The following is a 12,811-nucleotide window of genomic DNA, read 5'->3' on the forward strand; positions in this document are numbered from 1 at the left end:
TCTTCCTAAAAATCTTTTACTTTATCCATTAATCTCTGCTTTGGCATCCCTTGCTTTCTCTTCTTATGTACTTCCATTTCCATCACTCTTTTGCCCACTGTAACAGATAGAGGGTGCTATCGCTCCCTTGAACCCTTGTTCCAGACACCAGATAAAAATCCAATTATTATTTATTTTATAATAATAATGTGCACCAAGCACCTTCCACTCCACTATACTCATAAATAACACACAAATCACTAATCAATAACAATCCTCCACTCCCAGACGCGTTGCTACCCTTCCTCCCAGCTCAGCTCGCCATCTGGGATTTCCCATGGTCCTTTTATAGTCCCTGACCCAGAAGTGTTTCCAACCCCCCCAGTCCATGTGACTTTCCATCACTTCTGGTTCAGATAAAAAGTTCTCTACTTCTTCATCCCGGAAGTGCGTAATTCCTCCTGTCGCTGTGACTAAGACGTACTTCCGGGGCATATGGCATGTAATAATCCTTGGGCCTCCCTGCAGCATCCTCTAGCGGCCCCCATGGTATCCAGCAGGGCTGTGGATAAAAACCCCATTGTCCAGGATTCCCTACTGGCCTTCGGGGCAAATCCATGATGCAGGGAGAGCCCCACCTGACGGCTTGGGGGTATTATCTGGGATGAACTGCCGGCCATATTCCACACCACATATTCATTGTCTTTCCTCACCATATGTCCATACCACTTCAACCTGCTACCTGATTGTCTTATTTCTTATTCTGCCCTTTTTTGTAACTTCCCACATCCATCTCAACCATGCCACTAAAAATCTATGTTCATCCTAAATTGCCAAAAGTTTACACTACAAGTAGCATTCTAAATAGAATAGCACACTCTCATTGTCCTTTAGACAAAAATGACTTGTTCACCTGCTCTGAAAAAGGTGATGAAAACTGAGGATTCCTATTATATCCAATTAGAAATCCATGCAATCAAAAAACAATCAGTAAACCAATTAACCATTTTCTGTAGCGTTTGGTAATTTTAATAATCAACAACATGTGAGGCAATTGAAAATAATCAACAACAGCCAAATGTGAAGTATAACCTTTTACAAGTAGTAAATTAGTTTTTAAATTGTCATACTGTAAATATAAGTCCAAGGCATCTGTGGAACTAGAAAGAGTGCAACCTATAAAAATAATAATGGTTAACATTTGAAGACATTTACAGATGTAACTATCCATATATCAATCAGTATGCTTTTATTGAACCATCATTAAACATAATGATTTATTAGGTGGGTATTAATTTAATTTCCGAAGTGTGACTCCATGCAAGTACAGAGGTATTGGCAGACTAAGTATTAGTCAATTGGAAAGTTATTCTCAGAAATACAGTATGTTGTGTCATAAACAATAGCAATTTAAAATTTAAGATGCACTCTCAGTATTGTGGTTTAACTCTTGAATTTGAGTTATACAGTGCAGAACTATTAAACTATTGTAGCTTTGTGTTTTAACAACCAGATCAAAAACCCTTGGCTGGCTGGTCAAGTCAGCCATGAATTCCACTCACATTAAGTTGCCCACTTTCATTTCCCCACAGTCAATGGTGCAAAGACAGTAAATCACAAAATATTAAAGGGTGAATATATTTTAAAGAAAGGTGAAATACATGTTTACACATAGAAAATAGAACATGGCCCAACATATAGTGAATTAACAAATAAGTAAAACAACCAAACAATTATATACATAAAAAAATTGCCCTTCCTTGTTCCTTCATCTACTAAACACTATATATAATCCATACAAACAATATTTCCCTAAATAATGATTACACACAATACATACTACAAAAATACCATAAACCTAACACACACAAAGCAGAGATGGGAACAGTGACTGAAAAAAGATGTTGCATAAATCCTTGATGTCGAAATGGATATAAAAAGTTTGACTAAAATAATGGTGCCCCCCCCCCCACACACACACACACAAAAGAACATTCTTACCAATCTGAATCCTGCCAGATGTAAAATATTTTACTGTTATAAATCAGAGAAAATCTCTTTGTTTAACTAATGGTGATAATTATTGGAAATGTGTTGTTGGCATATACATACCTTTATTTGAACCCAGAATCATCTAAAGAGTAAGTCAAGATAGCGGAATTTATTGCGAGAAAGCAAGATGGAGACACAACTGAAATCTAAAGCTCTCTCTATATACCAGTAACCTGGACATGTTTTTAACGAGAAACAGGAAGTCCCACCTAAAAGGATCAGCAGGCGTCAATTATGTGACATCCTTATTCTCAATTCTCAATATTCAATGGGTGGTTGCTTCAACGCAATGAACAAATGGAAATTCTGTTAAAGGACAATAAACTAATAGAAACAATTCAACAGACCAATACAAATGATAAGAAAATAATATAGAAAAGCTACAGTGGGACATTACATCTGAACTTAGAGGTGCATACAAGTACAACAACTGAAATAAGATCAAAAGAGCCTGTTAAACAGCATTTGTTAGAGGGCACAATTTATGCGAGAAAAGAATAAAACTAATAGGCAGATTTGTAGTATCCTTATAATTAAGCACAAAACACTATAAAATTAATTGAACAAATGAAATGTATTCACGTTACCTACCTTCACACTGAAAGTGAAAGGTTACTTGAAAGAGGACATACACATAGCTATCAAGCTACAAAATAGCATATATCAGTTATTATTATATTTCATTTTAATTATTTTTAATGTTATGACAGTGATTCACCATTTGGCAATATTTTCTACCACAATTTCTGTCAGTCATGATATCTTTACAGGGCTGTGGTCATGATGTTTGAAATTGCTGTGCTTGCTGTCAGTCAAATAATACTGAGTATATGCAACTCTGTTTGCCGTCATGCTGCACCTGGATCTCCTCAGAAATAAAAACAAACTTTGCTACAGGGTCATTAGGGGAAATTAAGCCATTTGTTAATGACAAGATTTTTGATCTCTTTTGTTTTGACCTTTTTTTTTTTTTTTTTTGCCTTTTCTGCGAGTTGACCATTTCGCATGTCCCCCTTTTCTCTTTTCTGGTGCAATTTGTAAAATTCGAAGATTTTCTTGTTACATCGTGTGTTTTACAAATCAGTGTACCAACTTTAATATACAGTATAATATATAAGGAAGTATATAAATGGTGGATGAAATTTAAAGATTTTTTTTTTTTAATTTAGTTTATGAACTTGCCACTTGCAATTTAACAGCCTTAGCATTTTATATACTTTGAAAAGTACTGAAAATTTTAAACTGACAGAAAAACCAACATTGAAACAGATTGCATCTTTGTCATCCTTTTAGACATTTACTAGTACCAAAGATTTTTATGAATTGGAAACAAAACAAATTGGTGATGTGACCTTATTAATCTGTACAAATGTTAGGTTAATTACTCGAACTTAAAGTGTTATGTGAATTTCCATTCAAATTTTTTTTTAAAGAGGACTCCAAACCTGCATCCTTCCTATTTGGCCCCCTCTCAACTCGTACTTCCTGAAAACTGAGTAGTAATGAAAATTTTGAATCAGGCAGGGAAATAAATCAAAATCAGAAGCCAGAAAAAGAGTTGAACACCTGGAAGTCAAATCTACTGTTGCCAAAGCTGAAACGCTAACCAGAAACAAAGTCTGGGAGCTTTCTTGTCATAGCTTTATGAAATAGATGGGGGTGAGTGTTACGTTTCCTGGGCTGTGTTTGGAGCATATTATTGAACTGTTTTTTTGGTTAGATTGTGTTTTGGTGTTGTGTGTGTTTTTTTTTTAAATAAATAAAGAAGAAATAATATAATTTATGGATAGTTCTGTTACTTGTCTGAATTTGTAATTGAGAACCCCCCTACCTTTATGCCTTAGGATCATTTAGGGGTATATCCTTTGAGATTTGTTAGTAGAACCAAGAAATATTACCTGTATCTTCATCAGAACTAGCCACATAGATACTGATTGAAGATGAGTAGATAAAGCAGGAAGCTTTTAAAATGTTCTAGCTTATATATACAAAAGTAGTGAATTGCTTTATGACTATGTTTATCTGCTGTATAAAGGTAAGTGCACCTTTTAGAAATCTCTAAAGTTTCAGTACCTTGTGACTTTCATATTTTCAAGACTTTATACTTTAAAGAAGGCTGGAATGTATAATTATCATACAGAGGGTTTCTGATAACAGCACCTCTGCTGTAATGTATATCCTACACTGATACCATATCTTGGGTGAACAGTTGCTGTTACATTGACAGAAATTAGTGTGCTGAGTGAAGCAAAGGGCAAAGCATACAGAGACGATTTTGAACAAGATGTACTTTCCATGGCTAACCAATGTATGTGCAATGGAGGAAAGACAGGCATCCTGGCTGGGATGGAAGTTGATTTCTTGCCCATTCAGGAGGCCATAATGGATGGACAAAGCAGACTTGGGTGCTGGGAGCAGTTTGTTCCCCTACAGTGCAGTGTTCCTCAGGGCTTAACCTAGTCAGAACACCCACAGGGCATGCGACGAATTGAAGTTTGGAAATAAAGCCCTGTCAGAGTCCTTGGATGCTGCCAGAGAGCACTGTTGGGGGAGGACTGCCCTGGATTCTACACAACCCGGAGGTGTACCAGACGACTTGTACGTGATATCGGAAACAGTTCCTGGGTCACATTCAAAAGAAGCCTACAGCATTACTTTGGGGAGTCAGAGTCGGGAGGAAGTAATTGACACTCACTTGCAAAAAGGAAGGAGGGAAGAAATCGATCACTTATTGCATTAGATATTGATCTTTTGTCTGATAATTTGTGGAAAAGTGTTGTTAGCACATAAATATCTTTAATTGAACCCAGAATCGTGTTGGGTGATACTGTATCTGATTTTTGGGGCCCCTTGTGGTTACACCAAGTAGGTGTGGATTCATTGACTTCTTCTACTTTCTATCCTTAGCCATGTCAGATGTTTTTCTTTCTTTTTAGTAACTCTGGTGTGTAGCTGAGGGGGGTTGTTGTTTCCTATTAAATATAGCAGTAACAGAACTGTAAATTAGGTAGTGCCATGCCATGTTCTGCTTTAGATCTTGCAGAGTTATCTTTTGAATACATGGCCATTTTTAATTTCAGATAAATGAGGTTACATTTGTGTCTACATTTTTTTTAAACCAGAAATGTTAATAGACTGTATATAGAAATGCCCTACAAATATACATTAGGAGAATATTCATTCTCTTAGCTAAAGTATGAAGTAAATTATTGTCTATACTCCTTTTTTAAATGGTTTCTACTCTTTTGCCAAACATAAGTGTAAATAGATCTTTAACTTTCTTGTAGGAGTAATTCCTAGATATTTAAACAATACTGAGACAACCAGTGAATACTGATGTAGTTTTCTCTGGCATGCATGGGAAATCACCGGTGAAAGCACGCTCATATTCAAATTGACTTGGAAAGTTGAGATCTTATAAAACTCAGGTAGAATGCTTAATATGAATGGAAATGACAACAGTACTTCCAAGCAAGATATAGACCACCATCAGCATACATAAATACTGTCCTTTTTGTTCGAGCTGTTTCTTTATTTCTCACTGCTTCTAGAGATGAATTCACCCAAAGATAACTGAATTTTATTCCAAACTATAGGAATATATTTTGAATTCTTGGGAAATCTTATTCATTGACCCAGGATTATCGCTGTGTTGTCTTTTTGATCTCAATCGAAATTTGTGTCAAACTTATGCAAATTTGTATTTTGCTCAGCATTTCCACGTAATGAAAGTAATGCAGAGTTAATCAATCAATGAAACATGAATGTTTCACAGCAGGACAGTAATGAGCCTGAAAGACAGAAATCAATGGTCTGACTATGGCTAAGACAACAATTGATTGTAAGAAAGTTATATTTGCTGAGTGAAACAATGATGCACTCGATTACCTCCAGGGCAAAGGTCATAAGCTGCGAGACTAAGACATATGCAATGTAGCAGGCAAAAATATCGTCAAACAGAATAAGGTTGAAATACTGATTGGATAGCAAATAAAGAGCAGAATCCAAAGCTATCATAAAACATTTCAGAAATTCAGAATTTACTAGATTACCAGATCATTAAACAGCTTTTCAGTAGATAAAGTTTAGATGTTAGACTCTAAAATATTATATTCATAAATTTTATTCTCACTTTTCCTTTTTTGACAATTTATGTGCATTCCTTACTGTAGATACATTGTTAGATGTAATTATCCAATTCACACACACACAAATAAAAGATGAATGGGAGTTCAATTTAAGTGTTTGTTTTTTTACACAAAGAACATCCATCCATCCATCCATTTTCCAACCCGCTGAATCCGAACACAGGGTCACGGGGGTCTACACAAAGAACAGCCAAATGTAATTTAATATTATTTCTAACTACAAAAATCATGGTGGTTTACAATATGTTACATATATTTATGTATATTTATTTACGTCTAGAACAAAGGCAAGTTAATTTACTTGATCAGAATCACAAAGTGAATAGGAGCTGAGGATCATATGGACAGCTTTGTAATTTAAAATTTCATTTGTAAGGTCACACTGCTTTTCTCTATACAAATATATTAACATTTTAGTATTTTTAAATAAGTATTTTGTAACACTAGTTATTAACTTCAGAAGAACAAGGTAAGAGACCATTCATTTTAATTTTTTTTTTCTGAAAAGCACTTATTGTAGGTAAAACAGTAACTCATAGTTGTATTTCAAATTTAGACTCTTCATCACACACTTGAAAATAATTACTATTTTATGTTTTAAATCATTATCTCATACTAAAGTACTGAATAAGCTCTTATGTATGATAACACTGGCAAATAAGCACACTATATAACAAAGCATTGTGTGTTTGTCACATTAAATCTCTAGACACCTTCACTCCTTCAAATCCAGCAGGCTACGTTTCACATTCTTCCACTGCTAGGCTTGCCTGCTCTTGGCAAAGAAATATCATTTACACTCCATTCTGAAGTCACTTCTGGGAGATGTCCAGAATAGCATCCACAGCAGGGTTCATCTCTAAAATATCCTGACAAACAGAACAGTGTACCTGTTATAAATCCCTGGGTGCATTATGCCCCTGATTCTCTACTTTCACATGTACCATGACCTTGGTTATGAAAGGACACAGGGCCTACTCAGTTATAAATTTGTTAATAACCCACCTGCATGTTATGCCCTGATTTGTGAAAAAAGTGTTTTGTTCAGTAATCCAAAGCCTACATCGTTGTGTGTTCCCTCGATATAAATTCCACACCCACTAATAATGCCGTCTTGAGGCCCTGAATAAACAACTTGCTTTGATCATGCCCTAATGGCAGCTTTTTTAGGGATAATACCACAAACCATCTTTCCCTGGCCTCAGGTATGGCTACATTGCATATGCCTGTAGCTACATTCAATAACTCATTCAAATTTCTTCATATTAGATGTAACCTTCCTTCTATTATATGTTTACTTTTTGACCAGAAACATATACTACATGTTTTGGTCACAATTTTTTGACTCATCACTTTATGAATCCCAAAAACCCAGACATTGTGCATACAGAGTTTTGATGTTTTCTTTGTGTCTCCATAGCTTTCCCTCTAGATACTCCAATTTCTTCCAATATTCCTAGAGATGTGCAGGTTAAATTAATTGGCAAGTCCAAACTGACCCCTATGTGAGTGCAAGTGTGAATGTGTATGTTAGTGAGCCTTGGAATGGACTGCAGCATTGTCCAGGTTTGATTCCCTTCCTGTACCCTGTGCTGTCTTCTCCTGAAATATATATATGCCAGTAACGACGCTCTGCACAATAACGTGCAGTGAATACACTTGACTTGAGCATTCATAGTTTTCATACTCTTTCTCTGTACGTTTAGCATTCATTTGCTCAGAGGTTGATGCACTTGCTGCTTCCTCAGCCGCTCTTCTTTTCTCCACCCTAGCAGCCCATTTATTCTCTTCTTTCATCGGCATCTTTTTGCATTACAACTGGTTAAGTCAGTGTTTGTGTTGCAATTACTTAGTACGTTTTCTTTAATTTTTCACTTAAGCTGGCACTTAAGTCCTCAATCTGCCTCAAGAATGATTTAAAATATGAAGAGGTAGGGGAAGTGACGACGAAGGTGGTAGAGATGAGAACGGTGCTGGCCGCTGCCGAGAGTTGATTCTCCAATAATATAAAAATAAAAAGAGGAATAATCTTGGAGGTCAATTATCACCCCGAAAGACGATAGTAGATGTCACATAGTATATGTGTACCAAACTTCAAGTCAATAGGTCAAACAGTTTGCAAGCTACAGGTGATTTCAAATCCTGGAAAGAAAAACGAACAGCCACAGTAGCGTATTATATATAAAGATATATACCTTATATCGTCCTCTAAATTTTTTTTTTCCTTCTGTATCCCACTTATATGCTTTGCTTAGGCTTACCCTGCAGGTTACAGATTTGGAATTTTGCAGTTGTAAAAATGATGCAGGTAAGCTTTATGCAACATAAGAAATGGAATATTGCTTTAGATATTACAAGTGTACAATATTTCTTGAAAGATATACTACTTTCATTAGTAAGATGTTCCACAGCTACAAATGTTTACCATACATTTCCCAGATCCACTTTTACATTTGAAAAAGAAGTTATTAATAACAATCACCAACTGGCATCATTTGTAGCATTTTTTTTTTTTTAAAAAACCAACTCTTTGGCATTCTAAATATTTCTAAATAATTATCACTATCATATAATGATAGATAAAATGTGGTGTTTTCTTTATATCTTAAAAGCCATTAAGTTATGTCTGTGCATAATGAAAAGCTCAGTCCGCACACAACACACAACACATGCCATGATAGAGCTGATACGTAGTCATTTTAGGTGACTACAAATGATGGTCTATCTATCTATCTATCTATCGCTTTTAAGAGCCATATAGTAATCAATGCTTTTCCATATAATTGCAGCAAAAGGAAGAGCTGTCTGTGATAAATGCAGTTCTCGAAATTCTTTTAAAATAAATATATCAATAAAAACATCCTTAAAACACATTTTCCATCTTTATAGGTACTTAAATTTAGTATCCTTTATTTAATTGGAAGGAATTCAAAGGTATCTGCCAAAAACAAAATGTCACAAACACTGAGCTGTAATGTTATTTTCATACTGAAGTTTGGCACCAGTCTCATCCTGCAGGCGTCCAGCATACTTTAGAAGCTGTCACTCTCTGAACACCTGTTTAAAAACTTTACAACGGTCCCTTCCGTCACACAGAGATTTATAAATTACATGCAACTGCTGACTAAAGGCGCTCTCTGCAAAAGCCATATGCCGGGTTTGATCAATCTAGACAACCAACCAAATTAGAACACATTTTAAAGTGTTACGTGCTACTGTTTGATCTTGTGCTGTGTTTTTATAAAAGCCATGCAAATTAGTTGAAAGCTTCTGATCATGATGTAATTAACAAAAAGGAAAAAAAGCAAAGGGAAAGGTCTTTACAAGCTTTTCTTTTGCATGCTAACTATGTTTACATAAGATACAAGTGTAAAACATCTACACCTACAAAAATATCTGCTTAAAAGAATATAAATATAAAGCCTTCCATTTAAGAGATGCCTATAACAGCAGAGTACAATATAGCCAAACTGTTAATTCAATCTGTTATTCTTAATATTTTTAGTGATTGTTTCACACTATTTTTTCTTCTTTATTCCAAACACATGCATATTAAACTATTATCAACTCTTAACTGGCCATCTAGGAGTGAGTGCTGATGAGTGTGAGTCTAACTTGTGATGTCCTGGGTCGGTTGCCACCTTGCGCTAGAACAAACCTGGAACAAACCTTCATGACCCTGACCTGGAATAAGTGGTCTTGTTAGTGGATTTATACATGTTTACTAATTTCTATAGATGTTTAGTACTTTATAAATGTTTAGTAATTCCAATCAAGGTGTTCTTTTATTATAATAAAAACAGATCAATAAGTAATATCGACTTTCATGGAATTTCTTGAGTGGTCCTTTGCTGTGATAATGTGAATTGATCTATAACATTTTGTTCTTTCATTTTTTGAGCCACATTGGTGAACAGTGTACCATAAGCAAACTCAGTTTTGACTAGTTTGTTGGGTTTTTTTTATAATTATATTTGGTTATTTAATATTTGTAGACTGCATTTCACAATGTCCTTGAAGGATTTAATACAGGGTGTCCATAAAGTCAGTGTGCAATTTAAAATCATCATAACTTTGTAAGTATATATGAGAGAAAGAATCTGTAAAAAGGATTAGAAAGATGAAACACTTACATTTTTTATTGTTCTTGTTAATTTTCAACATGTCCACCATCATTACTAATACAAAGGGTAGTACGATTCTGTAGTTCTCAGAAAACATTCTCAAGCTGATTTTCAGTAATACCAGCAATCAGTTATCCTAGCTTGCAATTCTTCTAAAGATCGAAGTTTAGTTGAATAAACATTAGTTTTAATATGTCCCATTAAAAAGAAATCCAATGGAGTCAAATCTGCCGAACATGGAGGCCAAGAACATGGTCCACCTCTTCCAATCCGTCTGTTAGGGAATTTCTCATGTAGAAACTGTCTAACATGGCAAAGTGACAAGGAGCACCATCTTGTTGAAACACTGTATTCTCTATCAGTCCTAATTGTTCAAGTTGAGGAATAAAGTAGTTTTGCAGCATTTCTAAATAGCTATCACCATTAACAACACATCCTTCAAAAAAAGAATGGCCCTAAGACTCGATTTTTCCCAAAACATGCTACCCATTAACTTTAAGAGAATCTCTTTCATGTTCAACAGACTCATGTGGATTTTCAGTTCCCCAAATGGGGCAAAAATAAAACTTCTAAAGACAAAAAACACTAGATACATCAAGCTTTCTAATCCTTTTTACGAATTCTTTCTACCACATGTACTATTTTAAATTGTACATGGACTTTAAGGACACCCTGTACTTGTTACATACTTTTTCAAAAACAAAGCCAGTCAAATTATGTTGCTGATAATAATAATTTCAAGTGTAATATTTAATTACAATTTATTTTTAACTTCTAATAAAAACATATGAAATCAACCATTTTTATTCTATATAGTGCCTTTTTAAAGTGATCACCATTCCAAGGCCTCTCACGTGTACAAATACCCAGTGTATATTTAAAAGTTGGAGCACATGAAGGTTAAGGGTTACACATTCGTTCAGAGACAGGAATTGGACTGGCAATCTTGTGGTGTAAATTTACTTAACTACCAGGCCACATGACCTGCAAACGTTCAACATAACAGCCACCCTTTTAGTCCAATTTTGCGTCATGGAGAATCAAAACCTAACATCATTGCTGATGCCACTGTCAGACCTCACACATACACACTTAACAGAATTGATTTAAGCCTGCTGATTAACCTGCTCACACAGCTCTTTGGGATGTATGAAGAAAACCAAAAAACCCAGAGAAAACCCCACACGGACATGGTATAAATGAATAAAATCTATGCAGACGGATACTGGCCCAGTGTTTGAACCGAAAACATTAGATTGGTGCGCCCCCACACGAGTCATTGCCACTCTATACAATCCATTTTTGAATACTTGAATATCTGTTTGCTCTTCTTCACTTAAGCCACACAGATACAAAAAAATAAATGTAAATCGAATGTCAATTAAATTACATCCATGCCATTCTAGGAGAGGCAATAAACATTTTTAGAAAAGACATCAGACCCAGTGCAATTAAAAAATCAAATAAAGTCATTCAAATTCACAAAACAAACCTCAGCACACATCATCTTGTTGATCAACCTCACTAAGTGCTAATTTCCCTCTCATACATTTTCCTGATTTAAATTTAACTTAAGCATCTACATTGCTGGAGACAAAGCTGTTCTCATAAATCACAATATAATGGAACACATTTACAGGGTCCTGCAATTACTCAATCAACCCAAAATATGAAGTGGCAGTTTATAACTCCAGTTTAGAACTTCAGTACTTTTTATTGTATTTAATATATTAATATTATTTTTATTTCATTAACATTAAAATGTAAACACTTTCACAATACCTTCTGTATTTATCTCAGTCATGGTGCCGTTAGGTGTCACTTTCGGATTCAGTTTTCAGTTGTATTAATATATAATTCCAGCTGTCCTTACTGAAAAAGTTACAATGAGGCTTTTCCCTTTCCAACTAGATATTTCTTGTGAGCCCTTGAGTTACTGCTTCCTTTAGCAAAATATCTTTTGGTGTCAAGAGGCCTTGAAGCAGCATGTAATTTCCAATCCTGACACCCCAGGCAGGAAAGAAAGCAGAAAGAACAGGCAGTGGTAAATGCAAATAAAACCAGCAAACTTCACCCGGTAAAACTGCTGTGTCTTGCAAAGGAGTAGGTCAGAAAACATTAGAATAAGGGCTTTGCTGTAACCTTATCCATTACTGCTGTGGTTTATTCTTAGAGCACTTAATACCAAGAGTATTCTGCCTTGCCTTTTTTGGCTAGGGGTGTGACTTGATAGAGACCCTCTTGTCACAGTCTGCTTATCTGCTTTTATGTTCTGACTGCCTGGATTGTTAACGAGAATTGCATTTGTAAGAGGGAAAGTACCATTTACAAAATCTAAGGAGTAACAGTGAAATATAATCTTGCCATGTCTTTACTCTTCCTTTACACAGTAGAGTACCAGTACTACTACAACTGCAAATTTCCCCATTGTGTTATGTATATTAGAGTAGGAAAAAGAAATCCATTCATGTATGATGCAGTGCATAATCACACACTTAAGTTAATGGC

The 12,811-nt window shown here is 35.2% G+C and overlaps 1 protein-coding gene across 1 annotated transcript in view; it reads right to left on the reverse strand.

Annotated features, from left to right (window-relative positions):
* The window catches only part of trdn (triadin), a 456,738-nt gene extending 444,274 nt beyond the window's left edge, over positions 1-12,464 (reverse strand). The window contains exon 1 of the mRNA XM_051924220.1: positions 12,086-12,464. Within this exon, the coding sequence (XP_051780180.1) occupies positions 12,086-12,107 (22 nt within the window). The 5' untranslated portion in view covers positions 12,108-12,464. The remainder of the gene's footprint in view (positions 1-12,085) is intronic.
* Positions 12,465-12,811: the final 347 nt, after the last annotated feature.

This window comes from Erpetoichthys calabaricus, chromosome 3 (genome assembly GCF_900747795.2).
Source record: "Erpetoichthys calabaricus chromosome 3, fErpCal1.3, whole genome shotgun sequence".
Taxonomy (NCBI): domain Eukaryota; kingdom Metazoa; phylum Chordata; class Cladistia; order Polypteriformes; family Polypteridae; genus Erpetoichthys; species Erpetoichthys calabaricus.